The 23,241-nt window shown below is 45.0% G+C and overlaps 2 protein-coding genes across 2 annotated transcripts in view; one reads left to right on the top strand and one right to left on the bottom strand.

Moving 5' to 3' along the window:
* Window positions 1–7,174, top strand: part of sgip1a (SH3GL interacting endocytic adaptor 1a) — an 85,520-nt gene extending 78,346 nt beyond the window's left edge. The window contains exons 22-25 of the mRNA XM_041840102.2: window positions 2,387–2,589; window positions 2,818–2,882; window positions 5,980–6,144; window positions 6,466–7,174. Coding sequence (XP_041696036.2) covers window positions 2,387–2,589; window positions 2,818–2,882; window positions 5,980–6,144; window positions 6,466–6,488 — 456 coding nt within the window. The 3' untranslated portion in view covers window positions 6,489–7,174. The remainder of the gene's footprint in view (window positions 1–2,386; window positions 2,590–2,817; window positions 2,883–5,979; window positions 6,145–6,465) is intronic.
* A 13,888-nt stretch (window positions 7,175–21,062) lies between these two features.
* Window positions 21,063–23,145, bottom strand: LOC121532791 (relaxin-3-like). Its single transcript, XM_041838584.2, has 2 exons — window positions 22,692–23,145; window positions 21,063–21,786 (listed from the first exon to the last, which is right to left on the bottom strand). Exons 1-2 carry the CDS (start codon window positions 22,867–22,869, stop codon window positions 21,635–21,637), a joined length of 330 nt encoding a protein of 109 aa, XP_041694518.1. The 5' UTR covers window positions 22,870–23,145; the 3' UTR covers window positions 21,063–21,634.
* Between the last annotated feature and the right edge of the window lie 96 nt (window positions 23,146–23,241).

The following is a 23,241-nucleotide window of genomic DNA, read 5'->3' on the forward strand; positions in this document are numbered from 1 at the left end:
TATGGTCTACTATAGAGATAGAGAAACCAATACCAGGTGAGCTGAACTATGGTCTACTATAGAGATACAGAAACCAATACCAGGTGAGCTGAACTATGGTCTACTATAGAGATAGAGAAACCAATACCAGGTGAGCTGAACTATGGTCTACTATAGAGATACAGAAACCAATACCAGGTGAGCTGAACTATGGTCTACTATAGAGATACAGAAACCAATACCAGGTGAGCTGAACTATGGTCTACTATAGAGATACAGAAACCAATACCAGGTGAGCTGAACTATGGTCTACTATAGAGATACAGAAACCAATACCAGGTGAGCTGAACTATGGTCTACTATAGAGATACAGAAACCAATACCAGGTGAGCTGAACTATGGTCTACTATAGAGATACAGAAACCAATACCAGGTGAGCTGAACTATGGTCTACTATAGAGATACAGAAACCAATACCAGGTGAGCTGAACTATGGTCTACTATAGAGATAGAGAAACCAATACCAGGTGAGCTGAACTATGGTCTACTATAGAGATACAGAAACCAATACCAGGTGAGCTGAACTATGGTCTACTATAGAGATAGAGAAACCAATACCAGGTGAGCTGAACTATGGTCTACTATAGAGATACAGAAACCAATACCAGGTGAGCTGAACTATGGTCTACTATAGAGATACAGAAACCAATACCAGGTGAGCTGAACTATGGTCTACTATAGAGATACAGAAACCAATACCAGGTGAGCTGAACTATGGTCTACTATAGAGATACAGAAACCAATACCAGGTGAGCTGAACTATGGTCTACTATAGAGATACAGAAACCAATACCAGGTGAGCTGAACTATGGTCTACTATAGAGATACAGAAACCAATACCAGGTGAGCTGAACTATGGTCTACTATAGAGATACAGAAACCAATACCAGGTGAGCTGAACTATGGTCTACTATAGAGATAGAGAAACCAATACCAGGTGAGCTGAACTATGGTCTACTATAGAGATACAGAAACCAATACCAGGTGAGCTGAACTATGGTCTACTATAGAGATAGAGAAACCAATACCAGGTGAGCTGAACTATGGTCTACTATAGAGATACAGAAACCAATACCAGGTGAGCTGAACTATGGTCTACTATAGAGATACAGAAACCAATACCAGGTGAGCTGAACTATGGTCTACTATAGAGATACAGAAACCAATACCAGGTGAGCTGAACTATGGTCTACTATAGAGATACAGAAACCAATACCAGGTGAGCTGAACTATGGTCTACTATAGAGATACAGAAACCAATACCAGGTGAGCTGAACTATGGTCTACTATAGAGATACAGAAACCAATACCAGGTGAGCTGAACTATGGTCTACTATAGAGATAGAGAAACCAATACCAGGTGAGCTGAACTATGGTCTACTATAGAGATACAGAAACCAATACCAGGTGAGCTGAACTATGGTCTACTATAGAGATAGAGAAACCAATACCAGGTGAGCTGAACTATGGTCTACTATAGAGATACAGAAACCAATACCAGGTGAGCTGAACTATGGTCTACTATAGAGATACAGAAACCAATACCAGGTGAGCTGAACTATGGTCTACTATAGAGATACAGAAACCAATACCAGGTGAGCTGAACTATGGTCTACTATAGAGATACAGAAACCAATACCAGGTGAGCTGAACTATGGTCTACTATAGAGATACAGAAACCAATACCAGGTGAGCTGAACTATGGTCTACTATAGAGATACAGAAACCAATACCAGGTGAGCTGAACTATGGTCTACTATAGAGATACAGAAACCAATACCAGGTGAGCTGAACTATGGTCTACTATAGAGATACAGAAACCAATACCAGGTGAGCTGAACTATGGTCTACTATAGAGATACAGAAACCAATACCAGGTGAGCTGAACTATGGTCTACTATAGAGATACAGAAACCAATACCAGGTGAGCTGAACTATGGTCTACTATAGAGATACAGAAACCAATACCAGGTGAGCTGAACTATGGTCTACTATAGAGATACAGAGACCAATACCAGGTCAGCCCTGGTACTAGATAATAGGCTGATCCATAGAGATCAAGTGATGTCATCTTTCTGTGACCAATGTTGACCCATTTAAAACCAGAAATGTAAAGTCCTCTGTAGCTCAGCTGTAGCTCAGCTGGTGGAGCACGGCGCTTGTAACGCCAAGGTAGTGGGTTCGATCCCCGGGACCACCCATACACAAAAATTTATGCACGCATGACTGTAAGTCGCTTTGGATAAAAGCGTCTGCTAAATGGCATATTATTATTATTATAAAGTCTGTCCTGTCCAGTCTGTATCCGTGATTACTATTCCAGTTTAATGTTTGTTTATGTGTGCAGGTATCAGCGCAGGGCCTCACATCGACCCCCCTGAACCTAGCAGCCAGTTGGCGGTGTGAACCCACCAGCACGGACCTCCGAATAGACTACAAATATAACGGCGGCGCCATGACAACGCCCGTGGCGCTCAACAACGTCCAGTTCCTGATCCCCGTAGACGGAGGGGTCACCAAGCTACAGGCCGTTCTTCCCCCCGCTGCATGGTAAGACAGAGTAGTATACAATACATTTCTATTGAATTAAATTCAGTTAATTTGATTATTAAAAGTTGAAGGCTGCTTCAGTCGGAGACAACCCATGGCGCTATGGCTCAGCCCTGTGCTGAAGACATCAATTTTGCGAGTTTGAGAAGGCCCGTTTCCTAGACCCAGATTAAACCTATTCCTGACTTTTAGAGAGTAACAGATTTACGTTTGATTCTGTTCTTCCAGGAACGCAGAGCAGCAGAGAATCCTGTGGAAGATTCCTGATATTTCCCAGAAATCTGAAAATGGAGGTAAATAACCTTGTTTATACCCAGGAGGAATCGGTAATACCTTGTTATCATCTTCTCCACTAATGTACTAATCTAAAATAATTGGTGACGTCGCGTCATGGCAACTACAGGCTCTAAGGGCTCGAAAGACATCAATAGCGTTTGCCTGCCGAGAGTACTTGCGAACTGGTGCAAACCAATTTGACATGTAGAATCGCGCAAAAATGTTGGCAGTCGATCGGGTAGACGAATGGGAGATCCTTATTCGGTGCGATGTGTGTGACCCTTAATACTTACATCTTAGCTTGGCTTTGCCTGACTAACTAGATTTGGGGTGTATGTTCAGGTATTAATCACATTGAACCTACAGGTAACTGCCAAAATGAAGGAAACACTAAATATATTGAAAGTAGGTGCTTCCACACTGGTGTGGTTCCTGAGTTAATTAAGCAATTAACAACCCATCATGCTTAGGGTCATGTATTAAAATGCCCAGTTGCCCATTATTTTGGCTACCATAGCTAGAAGAGATCTCAGTGACTTTGAAAGAGGAGAGTCTCAAAGGAGCATAGGGGGTTTAAAGGGTGGGTGGGTGGGAGGGGGTGTGTGTCAGTCACCAGATCTCATCCCAGTTGACCCTTATGGGAGATTCTGGAGCGGCACCTGAGACAGCGTTTTCCACCACCATAATTAAAACACCAAATGATGGAATTTCTTGTAGAAGAATGGTGTTGCATCCAATAGAGTTACAGACACTTATAGAATCTATGCCAAGGTGCATTAAACGTGTTCTGGCTTGTGGAGGCCCAATGCCCTATTAAGACACTTTATGTTGGTGTTTCCTTTATTTTGGCAGTAACCTGTATGTTTGCCTTATAGGACTGATTAGCTATGGATGGATACATTAGTGTTTTTCAGTCCAGATGAACAGACCCTTTTAATAATGACATTACCTTTGACTTACTGTACATGACGTTTGGCCTTTTCCCCCATTTAACTCACTGATGCCCCCTTCTGTCTGGAGATGGTTCCAACAGTCATAATGATCAGAGAAGAGTTAAAAAACCATAGAATTAGGATTAGAATACTAGAATGGACATTAACCTTCTTATAATGGGATAAAGGTCAGCCATTTTGGTCAGGGAGTTGGTCAACCATGGTTTGCCAGTGCTGTGATAAGAAATTGTGTAAAATAATGAATTTGAAGAATTTATTAGCTAGCTACCCAGACAGTTTTAAAGGAATGATTCCATTAATTTGTCAAATTAACTGCCAATATGCCAACATTCCATTAAAACAATGTAGTCAATCCACAGCCATACACTGGCTGAAATCAGTTGATGATAGGACTTAGACAAGTTGTAAATGCAACAGGTACTGATATTGTCTCATATAGTAGACATTTATGGTCTGTTTACATATACAGTTGAAGTCGGAAGTTTACATACACTTACTTAGGTTGGAGTCATTAAAAGTAGTTTTTTAACCACTCCACAAATTTCTTGTTAACAAACTATAGTTTTGGCAAGTCAGTTAGGACATCTACTTTGTGCATGACACAAGTAATTTTTCCAACAATTGTTTACAGACAGATTATTTCACTTATAATTCACTGTATCACAATTCCAGTGGGTCAGAAGTTTACATACACTAAGTTGACTTTTCCTTTAAACAGCTTGTAAAATTCCAGAAAATGATGTCATGGCTTTAGAAGCTTCTGATAGGCTAATTGACATAATTTGAGTCAATTGGAGGTGTACATGGGGATGTATTTCAAGGCCTACCTTCAAACTCAGTGCCCTTTTGCTTGACATCATGGGAAAATCTAAAGAAATGAGCCAAGACCTCAGAAAAACAATTGTAGACCTCCACAAGACTGGTTCATCCTTGGGAGCAATTTACAAACGCCTGAAGGTACCACGTTCATCTGTACAAACAATAGTACGCAAGTATAAACACCATGGGACCACGCAGCCGTCATACCGCTCAGGAAGGAGACGCGTTCTGTCTCCTAGAGATGAACTTACTTTGGTGCGAAAAGTGCAAATCAATCCCAGAACAACAGCAAAGGACCTTGTGAAGATGCTGGAGGAAACAGGTACAAAAGTATCTATATCCACAGTAAAACAAGTCCTATATCGACATAACCTGAAAGGCCGCTCAGCAAGGAAGAAGCCACTGCTCCAAAACCGCCATAAAAAAGCCAGACTACGGTTTGCAACTGCACATGGGGACATTTTGGAGAAATGTCCTCTGGTCTAATGAAACAAAAATAGAACTGTTTGGCCATAATGACCATCGTTATGTTTGGAGGAAAAAGGGGGCCTTTGCAAGCCGAAGAACACCATCCCAACCGTGAAGCACGGGGGTGGCAGCATCATGCTGTGGGGGTGCTTTGCTGCAGGAGGGACTGGTGCACTTCACAAAATAGATGGCATCATGAGGAAGGAAAATTATGTGGATATATTGAAGCAACATCTCAAGACATCAGTCAGGAAGTTAAAGCTTGGTCGCAAATGGGTTTTCCAAATGGACAATGACCCCAAGCATACTTCCAAAGTTGTGGCAAAATGGCTTAAGGACAACAAAGTCAAGGTATTGGAGTGGCCATCACAAAGCCCTGACCTCAATCCTATAGAAAATGTGTGGGCAGAACTGAAAAAGCGTGTGCGAGCAAGGAGGCCTACAAACCTGACTCAGTTACACCAGCTCTGTAAGGAGGAATGGGCCAAAATTCCCCCAACTTATTGTGGGAATCTTGTGGAAGGCTTCCCGAAACATTTGACCCAAGTTAAACAATTTAAAGGCAATGCTACCAAATACTAATTGAGTGTATGTAAACTTCTGACCCACTGGGAATGTGATTAAATAAATAAAAGCTAAAATAAATCATTCTCTCTACTATTATTCTGACATTTCACATTCTTAAAATAAAGTGGTGATCCTAACTGACCTAAAACAGGGAATTTTTACTAGGATTAAATGTCAGGAATTGTGAAAAACTGAGTTTAAATGTATTTGGTTAAGGTGTATGTAAACTTCCGACTTCAACTGTATATGCACATGTGTATGTTTGTGCAGTATATTGAGCCTCTGTCCCGCTCTGTGATGTACCCAGGCATTGGCTCATTGTTGGCCCGGTTCCAGCTCTCGGAGGGTCCCAGTAAGCCCTCTCCCCTGGCGGTCCAGTTCACCAGCGAAGGCAGCACTCTGTCAGGTTGTGATATAGAGCTGGCTGGCCCTGGGTACCGCTTCTCACTCATCAAGAAGAGGTTCGCTGCAGGTGAGACACTGCCTTTCTTCACTTACTCCATTAAACAGAAATAATGTCACCTAAGTTATTATGGAGTGCATCCCATCCACAAAGTATCAGAATAAGGGAAAGATTGACTCAAATTAGCGTGACGCTCGTAGTGTAATAATAACATGGTGATTATAAACTAATAGTGTATCACTGTGATATTAATTGGTGTTATTACACTGTTATGATACAGTATTATCATCAAATATGTTTTGGAATTGCTATGGGTACATAGTTGCATGAATGATTTATTTTCACACATAAGTATTCAAATGTAACCCAAAGCATGTTTGTCATTTTCAGGAAAATACTTGGCAGACAACTGATAATAGGATCTCTATTACTACTGAACAAATACACTGAAGATCATAATCTCAATGAAAACCTTTACTACAGAGGACCACCACCTCCCTACAGACAGACAGACAGACAGACACTCCTTTCTAAACCCGCGAGACAGACAGGCCCAGGCCACACAGCCTACTGGACCCAGCAGTATTGTATAACTTGCATATAGCCTCGTGGACCGTTTTAGGGTGTCATTATTGTATTTGTAAAATGTATTCGTTTCAGAACATCTGTATTGCTGCAGTTATAGACACCCACCCGGGTTTCCCTCTCTAAAGGTACATGCTTCTGTCTCTCTACCCCCCTCTCTAATGTGTGGTGTTCAAACTTAAACACTGCTACAGCTGCCTAGCTGCCTAGACTCAACCGTGAACCTAACACATAATTCACTGTATTTATTTTAGACTCATCAACAAAGATGTGGTATTAGGAGAGGTTGCATGAAAATACCATTGTGTTGTGTCATTGAGTGAACTAAAATGAATTGACGCCCCATTCAGTTTAAGGGAGGGGCTAATTCTTCCTCATGCTGCCTCTCATTGGACACTGTTAGAGCTACCATAGAATTCTGGGTATTGGAGTTTTTATGCTTTTAAAAAAACATTTTTAGTCATTTAGCAGACGCTCTTATCCAGAACGACTTACAGTTAGTGAGTGCATACATTTTCATACTGGCCCCCCGTGGGAATCGAACCCACAACCCTGGCGTTGCAAACACCATGCTCTACCAACTGAGCTACACGGGACTATGCGTTTCACACTGGAACAACAGGGTTAAAGGACATTGTTCATTTGGATGATGACCATTATCACACTCCTCTCTCTTCTTTGAATGCAGTGATTTAACACCCGGTTTAAACATTTACTCTCAACATTTTCCTCAGAAAATATCTAAAAGTCCTGAGTAGTTAGGAAGCTGCAACAATAAATAAATTATTGGTTGCAATATTTAAAAAATAGAAAGTGTTTCCCTCAATAAAAAAACCTGTACAAATTCTAATTTTAAATTAATAATATATATGTGAAAGGGCGTTTGGTGTTTTCCTTGTCAAATAGCCTTTCTGTTGTTCCTGACACAGTAGTGGTAGACTTACTTCAGAGTACATTACAACATTATATTTTTATTTATTGATGATAATGATTTGTTGTAAAAAATATGTGATTCTGTATATGAATTTGAATAGTATCACAATTTAGAATCCTTGAAGGTATAAATATTAGAAGTATCTTTTTTTGTTATCTGTGTAGTTGGGTAACCTGTGTACAGTATAATGAATAAGGTATAATTTTTGAATTTATTTCAAATATAATTTTTTTACTCAAGTGCAACAGAATATTTGAGCTATATATGCACGTGGGGGGGGGATAAAATAAAAAACAAGATGAATATCTATCTGGATGCGTACGTCAGGCAGTATGAAAGCAGTGTTATTTAGAGGTACACTAATAGTTATTACCAGTCAGGATAATCAGTCAGGTTTTAACGATGTTATACCCTATTTCCATTCACCTCAATGTGTCCCTATCTACCTGAAACCCCCCTGACAGCATATTATTCTGCATCAAACAGCATGAACACTCCCCTTCAGATCAAACCAACCAGCGCTTGATTCCATGGCTTTATTTTGCATAATGGTAACGGTCTCTGTGAGATGACATGGTGAGGGAGGTTAGATGGTTAGATGACCAAAACGCATTTTGTATTTTATGTGTGTACTCCAGACACTCCTCTAAAACAGAAAGAAATAAGCAGAATATTTTTTAAACCGACAAAAAAAGTGATATATATTGTTTCATGTGAAGAACACTGCTGATAATGTTATAAACTTCCTGAATGCTCTGATATTCAACATAGAACAAAATGTGTGTGATGACATTTAACTTAAAAGGTCTCCTTGTGTGGGCATCATAAGTATGTCAGCATAATATCTGTGCTTCATGAAGCTACATAGCACCATTTATACGCCTGCCATAGAAGTGTCTTAGAGGGTGTTGGACTGTGATTACATGTTCATGTTGTCTGACCATAAAGTTGGCATTTCTAAGTAAGGCATCAATGAATTGTGTCATGTAGCTCTCTGTATAGCAGTTTAGTGAGTAACACTTTGCTTGAACCTTATTTCACACTCCTAACTATAGTTAACAGAAATTACATTGGTAATGTTTTTACTGTTTATGAACTATGTATGATCTCTGGTCGTGCTTATGATGGAGGGAGGGTACAAGCTAAGTGTTACGGCATGGATAATGTTATGGATAATGTCATGGATAATGTTATGTCTGCATACAGTTACAGTACAGTGTTAAAGTGAAGTGGTCCACCAACCAATAGACTCGTTGACCTGTTGTCATGTTAACTGTGAGAACTGAAGACCAGAGCAGGGTGTGTGTCTGTGTGTGACGTGCTAAGCCCGACTGCTTTGGGTTCCATACTGTTTCTCTCTCAACCACATGTGCAAGCTGTGTTTGTACAGACAATGTTAAGATGATCTGATGAGAAACTTAGTTTGCTTCTTTCCAAAACCAATAAAAGTTATGAACTGGACACGTGTTTGGAACAGTCTTTTCTTTTTTTCAACTCACAGCAGAAGTGTTTTTCATGTTTCAAGTTTATTAGTCGTATGTACAGGATACACATGGTATACACCATCTGTGATACGTGATTTGAAGGAGTCAGGCGCAGGAGGGTATATCACAGTATACAGAGTTGATTCCGTAATCCAGAGTAACCAGTCCAGTGCGCAAAACAGGCGCACTGGAACAAACATGCACAGGTGAAAATACCCCGGCAATACAAAATACTGAGCTCAACCGAGCTACTAATCCTCACAATGAACAATCACCCACAAGGACAAGTGGCAGAGGGAACACTTAAATACGTACTAATGAGGGGAATATGAACCAGGTGTGTGTAATTGACAAGACAAATGGAATGATGAGATATGGAGCGGCAGTGGCTAGAAGGCCGGTGACGACGAACGCCGAAGCCTGCCCGAACAAGGAGGGGAGGCAGCTTCGGAGGAGGTCGTGACAGTACCCCCCCTTGACGCGCAGCTCCAGCAGCGTGCCGACCCCGACCTCGGGGACGGGCAGGAGGACACGGAGCAGGGCGAGCCGGATGGCGACGGTAGAAATCCCGCAACAGGGAAGGATCGAGGATATCCCTCACCGGGAACCAGCACCGTTCCTCCGGACCGTACCACTCCCACTCCACGAGGTACTGAATGCCCCCCACCCGACGCCTCGAATCCAGGATGGAACGGACGGAGTATGCCGGGGCCCCCTCGATGTCCAGAGGAGGCGGAGGGACCTCCCGCACCTCAGACTCCTGGAGCAGACCAGCCACCACCGGCCTGAGAAGAGACACATGAAACGAGGGGTTAATACGGTAATCATGGGGGAGTAATAACCTATAGGTAACCTCGTTGATTCTCCTCAGGACTTTGAACGGCCCCACAAACCGCGGGCTCAGCTTCCGGCAGGGCAGGCGGAGGGGCAGATTCCAGGTCGAGAGCCAGACCCAATCACTCGGTACGAAGACCGGGGCCTCACTGCGGTGGCGGTCAGCGTTGGCTTTCTGACGACGCACGGCGCGTTGGAGGTGGACGTGGGCAGCTTGTGGAGAGGGGTGAAGTGGAGGGACCTATAAACCCCTGGAGCAGGGACTCGGTGACGTATGTTTCCATAGCCTCCGTTTCAGCCTGTGACAGGGGATACACATGACTCCTGGGAGGCACAGCGTCTACCCGGAGGTTTATCGCGCAATCCCCCGCCCGATGAGGTGGTAACTTGGTCGCCTGCGTTTTGGAAAACGCGTGTGCCAAATCGAGGTATTCGGGGGGGAATGCACACAGTGGAGGTACTGTCTGGACTTTCCACCGTGGTTGCACCAACGGAAACACCGAGACACCTACCCTGACACTCTCGCGACCACCCTGTGAGAACCAGTGTTGGAACGGGCAGACCCCCTCCAGGACGTCCTCTGGCCGCCAGCAGGTTGTCCAAATGGATGGCCATGTCCACCAGTTGCGTGAAGGACAAACATGCACACGGGGAAAATACCCCGGCAATACAAAATACTGAGCTCAACAGAGCTGCTAATCCTCACAATGAACAATCACCCACAAGGACAAGGGGCCAGAGGGAACACTTAAACACGTACTAATGAGGGGAATATGAACCAGGTGTGTGTAATTGACAAGACAAGACAAATGGAATGATGAGATATGGAGCGGCAGTGGCTAGTTGTCACGCCCTGGCTCTGGGGACACTGTTATGTTGAGCCAGGGTGTGTAATTCTATGTTTATATTTCTATGTTGGCCTGAGTGACTCCCAATCAGAGGCAACGAGTGTCAGCTGGTGGTCTCTGATTGGGAGCCATATTTAACTGTCTGTCTTTCACTTTGTGTTTGTGGTTTCTTGTTCTGATTTGGTTTGTGTTATACCGTAGACGTCACGTTATCGTTGTTGTTTTGATCGTGTGATCATTCTAAATAAATATTATGTTCACCTTCAACGCTGCGCCTTGGTCCGCTTCATCATGTGTCAACGATCGTGACAGAAGAAACCACCAAGATGTGACCAAGCAGCGTGTCCAGGAGCCATCGCCAGGGAGATCTCTAACAGAGCTCCTTCGCCTCCTCGACTGGGTCAAGCCGGATGAGGAGGAGAGGGGCTTGACATTGTGGCAGAAGGGCGAACGGCTGGCGAGGGACATGGAGACCTTGGCCACGGGTAGGAGTGAAGCCCAGAAATTTTTTAGGGGGGGGCTAACGCCGTGGACGACGGGCCAGCAGGAGACCGCGGCAGAGCGGCCCAGCGGATTGGCAGAGGAGGCCGCCAGGTTACGGGGGCCACTGGTCGAAGAGGGGGTGGAAGATATAGAGGCACGGCGAGAGGTACTGGCGTGTGTTGCCAGTCCGGTCCGGCCTGTTCCTGATCCCCACGTAGGGCCAGTGGTGTGTGTTCCCAGTACGGTCCGGCCTGTTCCTGCCACTCGCACCAAGTCTACGGTGCGCATCGCCAGCCCGGCCCGGCCCATTCCTGCTCCCCGCACCAAGTCAGTGGTGCGTTTCGTCAGCCCTGTCCGGCCCGTTCCTGCTCTCCGCACCAAGTCTGTGGTGCGCGTCGCCAGCCCAGTCCGGCCCATTCCTGCTCCCCGCACCAAGTCTGTGGTGCGTTTCGTCAGCCCTGTCCGGCCCGTTCCTGCTCTCCGCACCAAGTCTGTGGTGCGCGTCGCCAGCCCAGTCCGGCCCATTCCTGCTCCCCGCACCAAGTCTGTGGTGCGTATCGTCAGCCCTGTCCGGCCCGCTCCTGCTCCCCACACCAAGCCAGTGGTGTGCGTCGTCAGTCCAGCACGGCCCGTGCCTGTTCCCCACACCAAGCCAGTGGTGTGCGTCGTCGTCCGGCACGGCCCGTGCCCTGTTCCACTGGTGCCTGGTCCGGCACCGGTCAGATGCGTTACGCCGAGCTAGAGCAATCCGCTCCATCAGTGTGCAGTCCAGCTCCGGCCAGCGGGCCAGACCGGACCAGGGGTACTTTGGGGGTTGGAGAGGGAGTGGGGATCAGGCCCGGAGCCGGATCCGCCGCCAAGGCGGAGTGCCCACCCGGTCCCTCCCCTGTGGTATTTAGTTGGCGCGGTCGGAGTCCGCGCCTTTAGGGGGGGGGTACTGTCACGCCCTGGCTCTGGGGACACTGTTATGTTGAGCCAGGGTGTGTAATTCTATGTTTATATTTCTATGTTGGCCTGAGTGACTCCCAATCAGAGGCAACGAGTGTCAGCTGGTGGTCTCTGATTGGGAGCCATATTTAACTGTCTGTCTTTCACTTTGTGTTTGTGGTTTCTTGTTCTGATTTGGTTTGTGTTATACCGTAGACGTCACGTTATCGTTGTTGTTTTGATCGTGTGATCATTCTAAATAAATATTATGTTCACCTTCAACGCTGCGCCTTGGTCCGCTTCATCATGTGTCAACGATCGTGACACTAGTAGGCCGGTGACGACGAACGCCGACGCCTGCCCGAACAAGGAGGGGAGGCAGCTTCGGAGGAAGTCGTGACACCATCCAACGAAATGCTTACTTGCAGGTTCCTTCTCCACAATGCAACAATAAGAAATAATAAAATATAAGAATACGAACATAAAGTAAATGGCTCAGTAGAATAGAATAAACATTTTGCATTTTGCTCGAATGCAGTTTATTCTGTATTTCCTCCACCCATTTTGTGTTCTGATGTGCAGCCCAACACATCAAGGTTGGCTGTAACAACATTGTCTTAAAGCCTTACTAGGAATACACACATTTAAGAAGCTGTTTATAATTGTGTGCTATGAGGTAGATAAAACTGTAGTATGATTAGCCTTTAATTCAACGTACCATATGTACTGTACATATTTATGTTTGTTTCATTTATATTTATATCCATATATTTGTTATTTAATCTATTTGTGTTATCCAATGCACAGGATACTGAATATGAAATTGTTTAATGTGAGGTACCGTACTAATGAAATGTTCTAAACAAATGCAGAATGAACCACTATGGGTTTTCTCTGAAATAAAGGAGGTGTATCAATTATGTTTGATCAGTTGTTTTGCATTGAATTATTTTAGTCCAATGCAAATCAAATCAAATCAAATGTTATTTGCCACATGCGCCGAATACAACAGGTGTAGACATTACCGTGAAATGCTTACTTACAGCCCTTAACCAACAATGCATTTATTTCTTAATAAAAAGTTAAATAAAACAACATCAACAAAAAAGTGTTGAGATAAAAAGAGCAGAAGTAAAATAAAATAACAGTAGGGAGGCTATATACAGGGGGGTACCGGTGCAGAGTCAATGTGCATGGGCACCGGCTAGTTGAGGTAATATGTACATGTGGGTAGAGTTTGTGACTATGCATAAATAATTAACAGAGTAGCAGCAGCGTAAAAAGATGGGGTGGGGGTGCAAATAGTCCGGGTAGCCATGATTAGCTGTTCAGGAGTCTTATGGCTTGGGGGTAGAAGCTGTTGAGAAGCCTTTTGGACCTAGACTTGGCGCTCTGGTACCGCTTGCCGTGCGGTAGCAGAGAGAACAGTCTATGACTAGGGTGGCTGGAGTCTTTGACAATTTTGAGGGCCTTCCTCTGACACCGCCTGGTATAGAGGTCCTGGATGGCAGGAAGCTTGGCCCCAGTGATGTACTGGGTCGTACGCACTACCCTCTGTAGTGCCTTGCGGTCGGAGGCCGAGCAGTTGCCATACCAGGCGGTGATGCAACCAGTCAGGATGCTCTCGATGGTTCAGCTGTATAACTTTTTGAGGATCTGAGGACCCATGCCAAATCTTTTCAGTCTCCTGAGGGGGAATAGGCTTTGTCGTGCCCTCTTCACGACTGTCTTGGTGTGTTTGGACCATGATAGTTCGTTGGTGATGTGGACACCAAGGAACTTGAAGCTCTCAACCTATTCCACTACAGCCCCGTCGATGAGAATGGGGGCGTGCTCAGTCCTCTTTTTTTTCCTGTAGTCCACAATCATCTCCTTTGTCTTGGTCATGTTGAGGGAGAGGTTGTTATCCTGGCACCACACGGCCAGGTCTCTGACCTCCTCCCTATAGGCTGTCTCATCGTTGTCGATGATCAGGCCTACCACTGTTGTGTCGTTGGCAAACTTAATGATGGTGTTGGAGTCGTGCCTGGCCATGCAGTCATGGGTGAACAGGGAGTACAGGAGGGGACTGAGCACGCACCCCTGAGGGGCCCCCGTGTTGAGGATCAGCGTGGCAGATGTGTTGTTACCTACCCTTACCACCTGGGGGCGGCCCATCAGGAAGTCCAGGATCCAGTTGCAGAGGGAGGTGTTTAGTCCCAGGATCCTTAGCTTAGTGATGAGCTTTGAGGGCACTATGGTGTTGAACGCTGAGCTGTAGTCAATGAATAGCATTCTCACGTAGGTGTTCCTCTTGTCCAGGTGGGAAAGGGCAGTGTGGAGTGCAATAGAGATTGCATCATCTGTGGATCTGTTGGGGTGGTATGCAAATTAAGTTGGGGCTAGGGTTTCTGGGATAATGGTGTTGATGTGAGCCATGACCAGCCTTTCAAAGCACTTCATGGCTACAGATGTCAGTGCTACGGGTCGGTAGTCATTTAGGCAGGTTATCTTAGTGTCCTTGGGCAGGGGACTATGGTGGTCTGCTTGAAACTTGTTGGTATTACAGACTCAGTCAGGTACATGTTAGAAATGTCGGTGAAGACATTTGCCAGTTGGTCAGCACATGCTCGGAGTACATGTCCTGGTAATCCGTCTGGCCCTGCGGCCTTGTGAATGTTGACCTGCTTAAATGTCTTACTCACATCGGCTACGGAGAGCGTGATCACATAGTCATCCGGAACAGCTGGTGCTCTCATGCATGCTTCAGTGTTGCTTGCCTCAAAGCGAGCATAGAAGTGGTTTAGCTCGTCTGGTAGGCTTGTGTCACTGGGCAGCTCGCGGCTGTGCTTCCCTTTGTAGTCTGTAATAGTTTTCAAGCCCTGCCACATCCGACGAGCGTCAGAGCCGGTGTAGTACGATTCAATCTTAGTCCTGTACTGACTCTTTGCCTGTTTGATGGTTCGTCGGAGAGCGTAGCGGGATTTCTTATAAGCGTCCAGGTTAGAGTCCTGCTCCTTGAAAGTGACAGCTCTACCCTTTAGCTCAGTGCGGATGTTGCCTGTAATCCATGGCTTCTGGTTGGGGTATGTACGTACGGTCACTGTGGGGACGACGTCATCAATGCACTTATTGATGAAGCCAGTGACTGATGTGGTGTACTCCTCAATGCTATCTGAAGAATCCCAGAACATGTTCCAGTCTGGGCTAGCAAAACAGTCCTGTAGCTTAGCATCTGCGTCATCTGACCACTTTTTTATTAACCGAGTCACTGGTGCTTCCTGCTTTAGATTTTGCTTATAAGTTATGGTCAGATTTGCCAAATGGAGGGCGAGGGAGAGCTTTGTATGCGTCTCTGTGTGTGGAGTAAAGGTGGTCTAGAGTTTTTTCCCTCTGGTTGCACATTTAACATGCTGGTAGAAATAAATAACCTTAATGGTCGTGACTCTACATTTCCTATTCTGCACTAGTATCACACCAGCCCTCACTTTGCATATACAGTGGGGGGGAAAAGTATTTAGTCAGCCACCAATTGTGCAAGTTCTCCCACTTAAAAAGATGAGAGAGGCCTGTAATTTTCATCATAGGTACACGTCAACTATGACAGAGATATTTAGGAAAAAAAATCCAGAAAATCACATTGTAGGATTTTTTATGAATTTATTTGCAAATTATGGTGGAAAATAAGTATTTGGTCACCTACAAACAAGCAAGATTTCTGGCTCTCACAGACCTGTAACTTCTTCTTTAAGAGGCTCCTCTGTCCTCCACTCGTTACCTGTATTAATGGCACCTGTTTGAACTTGTTATCAGTATAAAAGACACCTGTCCACAACCTCAAACAGTCACACTCCAAACTCCACTATGGCCAAGACCAAAGAGCTGTCAAAGGACACCAGAAACAAAATTGTAGACCTGCACCAGGCTGGGAAGACTGAATCTGCAATAGGAAATCAACTGTGGGAGCAATTATTAGGAAATGGAAGACATACAATACCACTGATAATCTCCCTCGATCTGGGGCTCCACGCAAGATCTCATCCCCGTGGGGTCAAAATGATCACAAGAACGGTGAGCAAAAATCCCAGAATCACACGGGGGGAACTAGTGAATGACCTGCAGAGAGCTGGGACCAAAGTAACAAAGCCTACCATCAGTAACACACTACGCCGCCAGGGACTCAAATCCTGCAGTGCCAGACGTGTCCCCCTGCTTAAGCCAGTACATGTCCAGGCCCGTCTGAAGTTTGCTAGAGTGCATTTGGATGATCCAGAAGAGGATTGGGAGAATGTCATATGGTCAGATGAAACCAAAATAGAACTTTTTGGTAAAAACTCAACTCGTCGTGTTTGGAGGACAAAGAATGCTGAGTTGCATCCAAAGAACACCATATCTACTGTGAAGCATGGGGGTGGAAACATCATGCTTTGGGGCTGTTTTTCTGCAAAGGGACGAGGACGACTGATCCGTGTAAAGGAAAGAATGAATGGGGCCATGTATCGTGAGATTTTGAGTGAAAACCTCCTTCCATCAGCAAGGGCATTGAAGATGAAACGTGGCTGGGTCTTTCAGCATGACACTGATCCCAAACACACCGCCCGGGCAATGAAGGAGTGGCTTCGTAAGAAGCATTTCAAGATCCTGGAGTGGCCTAGCCAGTCTCCAGATCTCAACCCCATAGAAAATCTTTGGAGGGAGTTGAAAGTCTGTGTTGCCCAGCGACAGCCCCAAAACATCACTGCTCTAGAGGAGATCTGCATGGAGGAATGGGCCAAAATACCAGCAACAGTGTGTGAAAACCTTGTGAAGACTTAGAGAAAACGTTTGACCTGTGTCATTGCCAACAAAGGGTATATAACAAAGTATTGAGAAACTTTTGTTATTGACCAAATACTTATTTTCCACCATAATTTGCAAATAAATTCATTACAGATCCTACAATGTGATTTTCTGGATTTTTTTTCTCATTTTGTCTGTCATAGTTGACGTGTACCTATGATGAAAATTACAGGCCTCTCTCATCTTTTTAAGTGGGAGAACTTGCACAATTGGTGGCTGACTAAATACTTTTTTCCACCACTGTATTTCCTTTTTTAGCCAAGCATTCAGATCTTCTTCTCCCAGAGGATGAAAAATTAGGTAACACCTTGGCAACACACAGTACTCCAGGTAAGACCTGCCAATCATCTGAGTGGGAAATTCACTGTCTACCTTGTTTTGTATTCTGAGTGGATGACTGTGCTGTACGGATAGAAGATGACAGAGCTACAGCCTACAGCACAACATTTTACCTGCTCTCTTTGTAGTCTTTTTTTGGATTTGCACACACTATTGTTTTGTTTGGATTCATTGGTAATCTCTGTCTTTAGGTGCTGTGGCATTGGTAATATCTGTCTTTAGATGCTGTGGCATTGGTCATCTCTGTCTTTAGGTGCTGTGGCATTGGTCATCTCTGTCTTTAGGTGCTGTGGCATTGGTCATCTCTGTCTTTAGGTGCTGTGGCATTGGTCATCTCTGTCTTTAGGTGCTGTGGCATTGGTCATCTCTGTCTTTAGGTGCTGTGGCATTGGTAATCTCTGTCTTTAGGTGCTGTGGTATTGGTAATCTCTGTCTTTAGGTGCTGTGGCATTGGTAATCTCTGTCTTTAGGTGCTGTGGCATTGGTAATCTCTGTCTTTAGATGCTGTGGCATTGGCCATCTCTGTCTTTAGGTGCTGTGGCATTGGTCATCTCTGTCTTTAGGTGCTGTGGCATTGGTCATCTCTGTCTTTAGGTGCTGTGGCATTGGTCATCTCTGTCTTTAGGTGCTGTGGCATTGGTCATCTCTGTCTTTAGGTGCTGTGGCATTGGTAATCTCTGTCTTTAGGTGCTGTGGCATTGGTAATCTCTGTCTTTAGATGCTGTGGCATTGGTCATCTCTGTCTTTAGGTGCTGTGGCATTGGTCATCTCTGTCTTTAGGTGCTGTGGCATTGGTCATCTCTGTCTTTAGGTGCTGTGGCATTGGTCATCTCTGTCTTTAGGTGCTGTGGCATTGGTCATCTCTGTCTTTAGGTGCTGTGGCATTGGTCATCTCTGTCTTTAGGTGCTGTGGCATTGCTAATCTCTGTCTTTAGGTGCTGTGGCATTGTTAATCTCGTTCTTTAGGTGCTGTGGCATTGCTAATCTCTGTCTTTAGGTGCTGTGGCATTGGTCATCTCTGTCTTTAGGTGCTGTGGCATTGGTCATCTCTGTCTTTAGGTGCTGTGACATTGGTCATCTCTGTCTTTAGGTGCTGTGGCATTGGTAATCTCTGTCTTTAGGTGCTGTGGCATTGGTATTCTCTGTCTTTAGGTGCTGTGGCATTGGTATTCTCTGTCTTTAGGTGCTGTGGCATTGGTAATCTCTGTTTTTAGATGCTGTGGCATTGGTATTATCTGTCTTTAGATGCTGTGGCATTGGTCATCTCTGTCTTTAGGTGCTGTGGCATTGGTCATCTCTGTCTTTAGGTGCTGTGGCATTGGTCATCTCTGTCTTTAGGTGCTGTGGCATTGGTCATCTATGTCTTTAGGTGCTGTGGCATTGGTCATCTCTGTCTTTAGGTGCTGTGGCATTGGTAATCTCTGTCTTTAGGTGCTGTGGCATTGGTAATCTCTGTCTTTAGGTGCTGTGGCATTGGTAATCTCTGTCTTTAGGTGCTGTGGCATTGGTAATCTCTGTCTTTAGATGCTGTGGCATTGGTCATCTCTGTCTTTAGGTGCTGTGGCATTGGTCATCTCTGTCTTTAGGTGCTGTGGCATTGGTCATCTCTGTCTTTAGGTGCTGTGGCATTGGTCATCTCTGTCTTTAGGTGCTGTGGCATTGGTCATCTCTGTCTTTAGGTGCTGTGGCATTGGTAATATCTGTCTTTAGGTGCTGTGGCATTGGTAATCTCTGTCTTTAGATGCTGTGGCATTGGTCATCTCTGTCTTTAGGTGCTGTGGCATTGGTCATCTCTGTCTTTAGGTGCTGTGGCATTGGTCATCTCTGTCTTTAGGTGCTGTGGCATTGGTCATCTCTGTCTTTAGGTGCTGTGGCATTGGTCATCTCTGTCTTTAGGTGCTGTGGCATTGCTAATCTCTGTCTTTAGGTGCTGTGGCATTGCTAATCTCTGTCTTTAGGTGCTGTGGCATTGCTAATCTCTGTCTTTAGGTGCTGTGGCATTGGTCATCTCTGTCTTTAGGTGCTGTGACATTGGTCATCTCTGTCTTTAGGTGCTGTGGCATTGGTAATCTCTGTCTTTAGGTGCTGTGGCATTGGTATTCTCTGTCTTTAGGTGCTGTGGCATTGGTATTCTCTGTCTTTAGGTGCTGTGGCATTGGTAATCTCTGTTTTTAGATGCTGTGGCATTGGTATTATCTGTCTTTAAGCGCTGTGGCATTAGTAATCTCTGTCTTTAGGTGCTGTGGCATTGGTCATCTCTGTCTTTAGGTGCTGTGACATTGGTCATCTCTGTCTTTAGGTGCTGTGGCATTGGTAATCTCTGTCTTTAGGTGCTGTGGCATTGGTATTCTCTGTCTTTAGGTGCTGTGGCATTGGTATTCTCTGTCTTTAGGTGCTGTGGCATTGGTAATCTCTGTTTTTAGATGCTGTGGCATTGGTATTATCTGTCTTTAGATGCTGTGGCATTGGTCATCTCTGTCTTTAGGTGCTGTGGCATTGGTCATCTCTGTCTTTAGGTGCTGTGGCATTGGTCATCTCTGTCTTTAGGTGCTGTGGCATTGGTCATCTATGTCTTTAGGTGCTGTGGCATTGGTCATCTCTGTCTTTAGGTGCTGTGGCATTGGTAATCTCTGTCTTTAGGTGCTGTGGCATTGGTAATCTCTGTCTTTAGGTGCTGTGGCATTGGTAATCTCTGTCTTTAGGTGCTGTGGCATTGGTAATCTCTGTCTTTAGATGCTGTGGCATTGGTCATCTCTGTCTTTAGGTGCTGTGGCATTGGTCATCTCTGTCTTTAGGTGCTGTGGCATTGGTCATCTCTGTCTTTAGGTGCTGTGGCATTGGTCATCTCTGTCTTTAGGTGCTGTGGCATTGGTCATCTCTGTCTTTAGGTGCTGTGGCATTGGTAATATCTGTCTTTAGGTGCTGTGGCATTGGTAATCTCTGTCTTTAGATGCTGTGGCATTGGTCATCTCTGTCTTTAGGTGCTGTGGCATTGGTCATCTCTGTCTTTAGGTGCTGTGGCATTGGTCATCTCTGTCTTTAGGTGCTGTGGCATTGGTCATCTCTGTCTTTAGGTGCTGTGGCATTGGTCATCTCTGTCTTTAGGTGCTGTGGCATTGCTAATCTCTGTCTTTAGGTGCTGTGGCATTGCTAATCTCTGTCTTTAGGTGCTGTGGCATTGCTAATCTCTGTCTTTAGGTGCTGTGGCATTGGTCATCTCTGTCTTTAGGTGCTGTGACATTGGTCATCTCTGTCTTTAGGTGCTGTGGCATTGGTAATCTCTGTCTTTAGGTGCTGTGGCATTGGTATTCTCTGTCTTTAGGTGCTGTGGCATTGGTATTCTCTGTCTTTAGGTGCTGTGGCATTGGTAATCTCTGTTTTTAGATGCTGTGGCATTGGTATTATCTGTCTTTAAGCGCTGTGGCATTAGTAATCTCTGTTTTTAGGTGCTGTGGCATTGGAAATCTCTGTATTTAGTTGCTGTGGCATTGTTCATCTCTGTCTTTTGTCCTGTGGCTGATAGCCTCAACTTGCAGTGTCAGTTAAAGATGGAAATGGTCTTATGACTATCAGGGTATGCAATGAAATAATGCATTATTAAGAGTCAAAAATATCAAAGAGTTGCAGTAATCCACAGTGGATTAAAACGTCACACTAAGTCATCACGTAACAGCAATAAAACACATCACACCTCCATGTCAAGCATATGCAAAAACATTTATTAAACAAGGGCTAGCAAAATATACAGTACGATCAAGATAAGTATTTTCAAGAAGTTACATGAAAGCCTCTGAATTCAGCTTTGGTTCTTAACTCTCTCATCATCGACACATAAAAGAGGCTGGTTTCTTCCTGTGTCTCCATGAAAAACAATCTCCAGGAAATACAGCTCCCTCCCTGCTCAATGTCATCCACACACATCAGCACAACAAGTACAAGTTTCTCTCAAACACTAATAATATGTTTCAAATGCTAAACCTATGATAACCACAAGTTACAACTACCTAAAAAGCTCTATCTAAAAACTTGATTTCATAACATCTATTTTGGATTGTTCTGTGCAAGTATTGTGATTGTCTGAAACGGTTGATGATATATGATACCTAACATTCTGTTTTTCCTGAGCCTTCCATTTACTTCCAAATGTGTTTTTCTATTTCTGTTTCTAGGAATAAAGCAGCAGGGCAGGTTTCGAGAGTAAGAGAACGAGCCCAGCGGCCAAAACTGGTTGCAATGACATAATTTCAACTGCTTTGTCCTCTGGGAGTCTGTTTTGGAGAGGGAAGGAGAGGAAGCCCACTCAGGCTTCAGCAGAGGTAAGTGAGGTCGCTCTTCCTACAGCCCACCTGGCAGCACATGGTGGTCAGCATGTTGTTCAGGTCCCGTCTGCTGAACTCTGACCCCAGACTGGCCTTCAGGTCCTCCAGATTGCTCGGACTCTTCTCCTCATTGGCCAAACCTGCGCATGACATCACACATCAGGAAGCTCAAGTCATAAAATGATTTCACATAATGAAATATGGTATTACAGTCTGATATGAATCTAGTATTTCGTACAGTCACTCATCAATAAATCAGCTTGGAAAGACAGTCAACATAAAAATGCATAGAAATGCTATCTGTCCAAATTGAAGTTCATTTTCTCAAATTGAAGTTCTTATTTTGCTCAGAGGATGTGTGTGTGACTGTCTGTGCCTGATATCTTATCTGTAGTCTATGCTCAACAATGTAATTGCTGTACATGTACCTGTCAAATGAGGAAAGCCCCAAATGTTTTGCCTGGTGCTATCAGTCTTGTCCAGTATCTGTGCCTCTTACTGGTTCTAATGAGCATGGTTAATATGCTAACTGGGTTAGCCTGCTGTCATCTCCCCACTGGGAACAGACTGGCCCTGATAGCATCAGCATCATAATCAGATGATAAGAGGTGGGTTCCACTGGCCTGTAATGTTCCAGAGAACAGGACTGCATAATAGACCTCCATAACCCAGTCAGAGGAGCAACTGCCTGCCTGACACTGCATGCATGCCTGCCTTCCTGCCTTTCTGACTGCCTGCCTGCCTGCCTGCCTGAATGCCTGCCCACCTGCCTGCCTTCCTGCCTGTATGCACACGCACTGGATCAGTATCACTATACATTGCTGCAGACAGACGTCATCACTGACTCAAATACATTGTCTGGTCAATTTATGTCATTTTGTTAATCAAGTGGAATAATTCCTGACGTAAAATGTCAGGGGTGTGAATTTGAGTTGCATGGAAGATGGGCTACATTAAATAAGTGTAAAGAAGTTTAAGTAGTAGGATACGGAGGGTATGGGTAACAGAGCTGGTTTAAAGTAGAAGGTAGAGATGCTCAGCTCACCCTCCAGCTGCTCTTGTTCGTTGACGAGCCGTCTCCAGCGGGAGCCACCACAAGTGTAGATGACGGCCCTGAGGAACTCTCTGCCACACAGCTTCACCGCCTTCACCTCCGCCCTCACCTGGCTCAGCCCTCCCGCCACACACAGCAGCAGGGGCAGTAGTACTGGCAACACACGCATCACGGCTGGCTGGATGGCTCTCTGTGGGTTGCTGTGTGTTCGTCCGCACTGGGGTGCTCGCTTGCAAAGACCACCAGAGACTGATTCTCTGGTCTACTTTCTGTCTTTTATCTCTTATTTCTTCTTGTTCTGTTTATTGTGTTCCTTCCTCTCTCTCTCTCGCGCTCTCACTCTTTCTCTCTCGCTCTGCGTCTCTTGCTGAGGCAGTAACACAGTGGACTGGTCTCTGGTTCAAGGCGTGCATCTTCCTCCTATATATACCTCTCAGCTCATCCATTGAAGAGTCAATCAATCTCTCCCTCCCTCCCCCTATACTCCCCCCATTCCGTCCCCACCTCATCCACCCCATCTCTCTCTCTCTTTCTCCTCGCC

Source organism: Coregonus clupeaformis, chromosome 20, assembly GCF_020615455.1.
Source record: "Coregonus clupeaformis isolate EN_2021a chromosome 20, ASM2061545v1, whole genome shotgun sequence".
NCBI lineage: Eukaryota > Metazoa > Chordata > Actinopteri > Salmoniformes > Salmonidae > Coregonus > Coregonus clupeaformis.

Coding starts and splice junctions, on each gene's coding strand:
- LOC121532791 (XM_041838584.2), bottom strand. CDS start 22,869: ATGCGTGTGTTGCCAGTACTACTGCCCCTGCTGCTGTGTGTGGCGGGA. Junction 21,787..22,691: donor CGAACAAGAGCAGCTGGAGG/GTGAGCTGAGCA, acceptor TGTCATGCGCAG/GTTTGGCCAATGAGGAGAAG.